Source organism: Limulus polyphemus, unplaced genomic scaffold (assembly GCF_000517525.1).
Source record: "Limulus polyphemus unplaced genomic scaffold, Limulus_polyphemus-2.1.2 Scaffold4434, whole genome shotgun sequence".
Classification (NCBI taxonomy): Eukaryota; Metazoa; Arthropoda; class Merostomata; order Xiphosura; family Limulidae; genus Limulus; species Limulus polyphemus.
In genome coordinates, this window is record NW_013670044.1 from 23096 (window position 1) to 31681 (window position 8586).

Consider the following 8586-nt stretch of genomic DNA (forward strand, 5'->3'; position numbering starts at 1 on the left):
GAGCCACCAAACAAGGTCGGCCCTTATCCCAGATGGAAGGGAGATGGGATAGTCCAAGGGATCTTGTGGGAAGTTCCACTGAGCAAGAAGCATCCAAGGAAGGGAATGCATGTGTCACTGACCTAAGGGAATGAGAGCTTCCAAGGAAGCCCACAACCCAAAAGAGATAGAACTTCTCATGCAGAGAGAAAAGGAGAAGGTACAGCCTTCATGACTGCCTGCTCTATATACTGGAGCCAAAGTGGAGAAGGCTGGGCTTGACCAAGATGGGAAGTGAAGAGAACTCCCAAATGAATAAGACACAGTGAGGGAGTAGTAAAGGATCTCTCCAACAAGATGGGAAATCCCACCCAAGCATCTTCTCAAAGAAGTAAGAAGGTGTGACTGACAGACTGGGTATGGGAAGAGGTGAGCAAAACCCAGTCATCTATGTAATAGTGAGTCCAAAGACCTAGTGAGTGAAGATGATGTGCAAATGACCATACCACTGGACAAAACATACGGAGCTGAAGAAGACCTAATGGCAGCACCCAGAACTGGAAGACACAACCCTTGTGGAAGAACCAAAGAAAAGTTACATGATATGGGGCAAAAAAACCCACCGAATTGAGATGCAGGACTCTATAGTGAATTAAGGTGTCTCCAGATAAGAATACTGCCAAGAAAGATCTAAGATGGGACTCCAATCTCCTGTGTTTTTGGAGACAACAAATAGACAGGAGTAAATTCCTAGTTGAGTGGGCACCATCCGGTCTATAGCTCCTTTATGTAGTAGGTCTTGAACAGATTCGGCAAGACAATTGGACAAGGTACCCGAGGAAGAGGGAAGGAGATCTGGGAAGTGGATAGAAGGGGAGCAAAACAGAAACCTTCAGAATCCATGGAACTGTCATGAAGTGCAGACAAAAAGACACATAACTAAACAAACTTAGAGAAAGTATTCATTACTAATGAACTAACAAAACAGAAATGTGTAAAGTCTACAAAGTACATAAAAATAACAAACTTGCAAAACTATGAAAGTCAACCTAAAACTTAAAACAATAAGTAACACCTAAAGTACAAAACCACTAAAGGAACAAAGAAGATAAACAACCCTTAAGTATCGAACATACAAGTCCACCCAAAGAATCTATAAGACAAAGGACATAAAAATAAAACCAATCCTAAAGAACATGAGAATAAAAATGTACCTAGTTAACAATAACAAAGTTTAACTCAAATTTAATCCTCAATTAGATGTGACTGGTAGTAAAGAAAAAGGAAACTTACAAACAAAATAACATTAACAGTGAAAATAAGTACAAATGCAAACAAAAACAGGAATAATCAAACTCTAAACACAAGTTTAAACTAAATTAACCTAGATGGTAAAAGAAGTATAAAAATCTAACTTACCCAACACTGAGCAGAGAAGATGTGAATGGCCTAAATTATCAAATGCAGAAATTAGGTCCATCCACACAAGCTCGCATAGTCAATGAATATGGGTATACCTACAGGGAGTGAGAAATACATGCTGAAACATGTAGCACAGATCTCTTAGGAAAAAGAACAATATCTAACCCAGTAGATTACGTGGTGGTGTGGTAACAGTTGGAAATGCTGTTGAAGGACAATTTCTACACAGTAGCTATATCATTCTTCACAAAAATCGTAACATGAAAGGAAAAAATTTTCAGCCAAGCGTAAGACACAAACTCCCTGCAAACTAAAGCCTGTGCTTCCCCATCAGACATCGTCAACCCTGAGACCTGGGGACTAGTATTCTACTTATGGTGGGAATTTCATCATCCACCATATTAAATCTTGAATTCATAAGAACTAAGTGGAATTCAGAAACAGAAACATTTCTAAAACAGAATAGAAACAATGAAATCACACAAGAAATCAAAACTTGAAGTTTGGACTTGGATTCCTGTAGACAGGTGGTCTTGAGGTGGCCTCCCAGGGCCAGTCGGCTGGTTCTGTTGGTCTAGGGTCAACTGAGTACCAGTCTTGGGTGTTCTCAATGGGTGTTATGAACATTGTGTCTGCTGCTGGTGTTTGGGTATAGTGCTCACGTAGCACTGGTGTTACTGCAGTGTCCTTGTTTGGCACTGTAGTGACTCCCCTCATAGGACCCCATTATAGGTGAAGTCAATGGGCACTTAATCTATCTCCTTTCCTTATGTATCCCCCAAATCCTCAAAAAAAAAGTCATAACAAATCAGCAAAAAATCAGATAAATTTGTTATCAAGCACAATCAAAATCTTGTAGTCACATGGAGAATGAGTTAAAACACATATCTATACACTAGAATGCCAATCGAGAATGTGAAAATTGTGCTGCAATGGTAGAGGGAGCTAAATCCACTAATGTAAGTGGTACAGTATGATTGGTGGAGGGTGGTCAAATGGTCAGCACATGTTGCTGCAATGGCACAAAAATGAAGGGGTATAAAAAAACTGGTGCACTCTTGAAAATGTTAGTATTGCTTAGAGGGCAAATCAAGGTCAAGATAGCTTTGTACAAAAAGAGGTAGTACCATTTTGGAATATAAAGTAAAATTACAATTAATATGTCCAGAAATAGTAACTTCCAATAATACTAGTGCAATTGTGAAATAATGGTAAATCTGCCATTTTTAATTATGTGTTAAAACCAAAATAACTACAGCGATATTGTAACAGTATTATTTTGGAGTGAAACTGAGTAAATTACTGTAAGATGCACTGAATAAAATTTTATAATATATATATAACAGTTTTTATAAAATGTATGTTATTGAACAACAGGAACTTGTTACTACATGTAAATGCTAGGGGTTTCTTCTAATGATGTCGCATTTGAAAGAACTACTAATTTCATCTTTCCAAAACCAGTATAGAATATATCTTTAGTCAGGTGTATCTGATCAAAACACTCAATTTAAAAAATAGCCAAGTTAGACTAAATGGACCAGCCATACAAAGATATGGTTATTGATAGAACAGCAAAGTTACATAAAATGCTAAGTTCCCTAAGTATGTAATATACAACAAAGAACCAAATTACATAAAGATGTATAAATATTTAGTGTTAAAATAGCTAAGCTGAACAAGATACAACTGGGGCATTCTTAGCCCCCTCCTTTTTCACTACAGAAAGAAGTGACATGAATTAAAAAAAAGAACAAGAAGAGAATGCAGTCTTCAATATTTAACCAGGAGAGTATGAGATTGTAGTGTTTCTGCCCCCCCCCCCTTTTATTTCTTTTCAAGTTAAGACAGGTGAAATTTTCTAAAGATTTATAAGCAACAATACAAATTTATCAATGAATGTAAGAGGTTGTCTCAAAAAGTAGCAAGGTCTAGAAATCCACTCCTGGATTAGGATTTTTAACAATGCTCTGAAGATCATGGTTGTGACCTTATTACAGTTGCAAACTTGTGAATGGGAAATCTCAACAGTGTTGAACTGTTTCTGCCCCTGATCTTAGATTGATACCGTGATGGTAGTCTCTAAAGGATACCCAGACTCTTAGAAATTAGATTAGACCCAACCACAATCCTGTCTTGCATCATTTGTGGCTAGACAAATGACCAGAAATGTTATTGGTGGACAGAGCTTTTTCTCCACAGAGAGATGAAGATGGTGACTCTTGGGACAGACGTAAGCCTCTTCATGAAGGGAAGCAAGTTGGTCGTGGTTGTACCACTACTGATGTGGACTATCTGGATCAAATATAATCTGCAGATGAGCTGCCCTCTGCATTTCTTTATTATGCCCAACCCAACATCTGAGGCCTAAAGTTTACCGAAATATGAGGTTCCTTGGGTACCAGAAAAACCAACATACCTGATATCTTAAATGTCATGGGCTAATATTGGCTGAGATGCCTCTGGAAATGCTTTGTTTTTAGAACCAGAGGTTCCTGCTTGTAAGGTGAAACAAGTCCCCCCCCCCCCCCAACATTCAATAGTACAACAAATTAACAGCTGTACTGCTTAATTATATGTTTAAGCATGTTACTGCTTGAAATGGTTGGATTCAAGGAAAAGTGGTGTAATGCTTCATATTTAGCTTGGATCATGATTTGATCAAGCAATAGGATAAATATGGTGAATGGTTATAATCATAGCTAATTAGCATTGATGTTTCAACCTAGTGAAAAACTAAGCTATCTAATGGGCCAAATTCAAAGACTGAAAGGTCCCACTTGGCCACTTATATGAAGGATATGCACTGCCTACATGGAAAGTAATATATCACTAAGACATTTGCAGATCACTAAGACATTCTCTTAGACAAGTTTACAAAGCAAAATAATGTGACATCTTGTACATATAAAAGATATCTACATAATAGTAGAAGTAGCACCTGTGGTGACAAGGTTCAAGGTAGTAGCTTTGTTCAGGAGTTGAAGTCTGCAGTAGCCATTGCAGTGGCTGTACCTTGGGCAGACTGCCCTCCCAAGGTGACCACATCATGAAAAGCTTTTGTAATGCTAAGGGCTACACAGCCACAAGTAAATCCCACTACCTCAATACCATCACTGGATGACAGTGAGTAGGCATGGATTTCACCAGTTTCCTATTAAGGCCATGTCACAGTAAATGCAGAATGAGTACAAGTCAAGCATCTTGACACCTAAAAGGTGTTCACCAATCCAGATAGGATAAATGACAAAATACTCTTCTAAATCACACTAGAATTGACTAAGCTTGAGCATTTTTAAAGAAAGGACTACTTCTTCAGAAGCTTCTTTCTGCTCCTGAAGAAGAACAGCCCACTCTTAGATAGCACTCAAGCTTTTCAGTTGATTTGAATGTTTAAAACAATTTCACAATCCTTTGTTCTACTTTTTCATTATGCTTAATATTCCTTCTTAAATATGTTTTAACCTTAAGATAAAAACTGTATGATTCATGTGGATATGCATCAGAACATACAATATGATATGTTCATACATTCACCAACACATTATACATTTACTAAAAAACAGAAAATACTCGTATGACATCAAAAGAAAACAAGCAGTCATAAATTGACAATTCATTTGTCTAGGAATATATCAACTCACCATCAGATATATTTATTTCTTGCTTCTCACTGGTTAACACCCATTCCACAATACCATTTTCAAACGTTTCACTCTGACATAAGATTATGACTTCATTCACTCTAAGTTCCGTATCTTCAAAGTCAAATTTCCAGGTTATAGTTCCAATATCACAATTTTCTTTACGTGCTAAATATATCATATTCCAGTCATGTTCTACTTTTCTAAACACATCCTTGTGCTGATGAGTTCCATTTTCCCACCCAATGATTTTTTTGTCATGGCTTGAATCTCTTACATAATTATTCTCAGAAGCTGAATATCTTAGGCGAAAAAGTTTTTGTTGTTGCTCATCACTATCTAATCTGAATATAAAGTGTTTTGTAATTCCTTCACATTGAGTCTCTCCACGTGCAAGACGCCACAACAAAGAACCTGACTGTCGGCCTGAATAATCCTCTCCCGATGGAGATGGTGGAGTTAAAAATTCACACAATTCCTGAATTCTTCTTTTGAGTAATTGCTCACGTATTGAAGAAGATAAGCCCAACTGCAATTGGCTAGTTAATCTCATTAGATGATGAATTAACAATGCCTCATCACACAAGTTTCTTCGTTCCAGAACAACTTCAAAATTTGTTGTGTATCGCCATGTAACATCTTGAACCTCATCTTTTGAGAAGGCTAGCACATAAGAAAGTTTTTTCTTCCAGCCTAGCTCATATAGCAATGGCTTGTCACACACATTCTCGCATGGATCACAATGTAACCACCGATTTTGAGAATCTGAAAATACTTCAGACCAGACATGATCAGTTATGTCTAATATAAAACGAGCTTCAAATCCTAAAGCTCTGCAAATAAGGGTAAAACAATTAGCCCATTCACCACAACGGCCACTTCTTGTTTCTAACAATTTTTTGGGGTGATTATAACGAGGAAACTTAACAATTTTATGACAACTTTCACAGAAGTAACTTTCAACTTGGTGTGCAAGCCATTTTTCTTCTTCCACTGAAGGAACAGTTGATCCTCTATTCTGTGTCTTTTTTTGGCAAATAGGACAACTTGGAGTGTCCATCCAGGAAAAAAATTCATTTTTGAACCAATGTAAAAGTTCAATAAGAAGGCAATCCTTTTCATCAACTATGTTATCACTCTGTGTACAAAAATTTAGAAATCGTTTTTTACTTTTTTCTCTTAACTTATGCAAAGGTACACATTTCAAAGCTTCACCTTGAGTCTCATGTTCTTCATATAATTTTACAAGTGTAATATACGAGTTGAGCTTTTGGAGTAACACTTCTTCTCCCATGATCTGAAATACCAAAATATAAAACATTAATGGAAGAGAACAGCAGACTCCACATTCTGGACATTCCTTTGGCACACTTAAAGTAAAACCAATCACAGGTATATAGTATGTGCTTTTTTAGGTTTTGAGATTTTTTATTCCAGATTATAAGTTATTTAATAGTGATGAGTTTTTCAAACATGAGGTGAGGTAGGGTGGTTATATTCATACTATATATGGGATAAACAGAAGCCTATTGGGCCTGAGAGACAAAAATGGTAGTCAAAATGTTGCATTTATATGGGTTACAATCAGGGATTTTTTGGGTAGAAAGTTTTTGATTAACACTTGTGTTACTGGCCACCTAATTACACAAATGATGCCAATGAAACACTGTATAATGAGATACAGGTTCAATGACGAGGAACCCACTTTGAGACTAATAATGTTTGGAGACGGCTGGAATGGATAATGAAGAAAAACTTTAATATAAGTTTAACACAACAGCAAATGTACAACGTTTCGACATCATCAGGTACCATGTGTAAATATATTTAAATAGGCATGCATAGTTTAGTTCAATTGAATGTGTTATTTATAACAATAGTATTTTTGTTTTTCTTTTAAAAATATAACTATTTATAATGCTCCCTAAATGATAAAAAAATAAATTACAGTGAAAGCAATGAAGATTTTGTAGGTTTTAAACCAAACTAAATAACAGCAAACCTTTTTTTGATTTACTTTATTTTCTGATTTTCATGTTTTGAGCTCTTTTATGTTTGGAACAATATATACTAATTTTTAAAGTATCAAATTGAATTTTTGTTCAATATAAATCTTTCAAATGCAACTGTAGCTTTTTTTCCCCCAAAACTTTGTCTTCAAAATAAGGGTGTGTCTGATACTACGAAAAATACGGTAATTTACAAACTAGTTTCCATTTATAGTTGCTAAACATGACTAAAAGGGTAGCTGCAAGTAAAAAAAAACTAGGTGGGTTCACAAAGAGTTTAAGAGATGAAATTAAAGAAAAGCATCATAAATTTAAGAAATTTGAATTGAATGTTTTGCTGCAAATGGAGATCAGAAATAATGGTATTTTGGTTACAAATTTCAAAAATGCAAATTTTGAAAAGATGTGACAAGAATTATCTGTTGTGAATTGGGCAGCTGAGTTACTTGGAGACACTGATTAAATGTAAACAATTTTTAATGATAAATTTTTAAATTTTCAAGATAAACATATTTCTTATTGAAAGAAAAGGAGGCTGCAACAAAAAACCGAGGTTGGCTAACAAAGGATATGAGAGATAAAATTAAAGAAAAGCATCCCACATTTAAGAATTTTAAATTGACTGTTATGACCAGCGATTTAGTAGATTATATAAGAAAGTTGGTGAAACATGAAATTTGGACATCAAAAAGGATGTATGAGAAATGGTTGGCTGAAAATTTAAAAATTAACAGTAAGAATTTCTTTAAGTACATTAAGGGTAAACAAATTGTTAGGATGGGGTAAGACCCTTGAGGGATGATAAAGGAAGGCTAGTATCTGATGGTTATGAGATGGCTGGGTTATTTAATGTTGCATTTTTTTCAGTTTTTACTAACAAAGATTTAAGCAGTATTCCACATCTTGACCAGTTGATAGATGGAAACAAGATGACTGCATTAATTCTGAGCTGGTTAAGAAAAAATTGGGAAGTTTAAATAACAATAAGGGTTCTGGGCCAGATAATATTTCCCCAAAGGTTTTGAAGGAGGTAAAAGATTGGATATATGAGCCACTTACTATTATTTTTTTTTTGTCAGTTCTCGAATAGTGGGCTGGTACCAGAGGATTGGAAGTTAGCCAATGTAACTCCTCTTTTCAAAGAAGGTGATAAAAATCGTCCCATTAATTATAGAGCTATTAGTCTTACATCAGTTGTGGAAAAAGTTTTGAAAAGGTTACTGCTTATGTAGATGAGGAGAAGAGTGTAGACTTTGTGTATCTGGATTTTCTCAAAGCATTCAACAAGATGCCACATAAAAGGCTCGTAAAAAATTATATCTATAGGTGTGGGGGATAAGCTAGCAAATTGGATAGAAGAGTGGCTGGATGGAAGAAAGCAAAGGGTTGTTACATATGAAGTTCAGTCAAACTAGATTAATACCACAAGTGGGGTACCTCAGGGCTGAGTCGTAGGACCTTAGCTCTTTTTGATTTACATCAATGACATAGATGAAGGAATAGTCAATAAATTACTTATATTTGCAGATGAT

At 35.7% G+C, this 8586-nt stretch overlaps 1 protein-coding gene across 2 annotated transcripts in view; it reads right to left on the reverse strand.

Moving 5' to 3' along the window:
• The window catches only part of LOC106471144 (peptide-N(4)-(N-acetyl-beta-glucosaminyl)asparagine amidase-like), a 16227-nt gene that overhangs the window by 4313 nt on the left and 3328 nt on the right, over positions 1-8586 (reverse strand). For both annotated transcript variants that reach the window (XR_002613202.1, XM_013931730.2), the window contains exon 2: positions 5046-6342. Coding sequence is in view for 1 of the 2 variants with exons in the window: in XM_013931730.2 (XP_013787184.1) it covers positions 5046-6339 (1294 nt within the window). In the remaining variant the exon portion in view is untranslated. The remainder of the gene's footprint in view (positions 1-5045; positions 6343-8586) is intronic.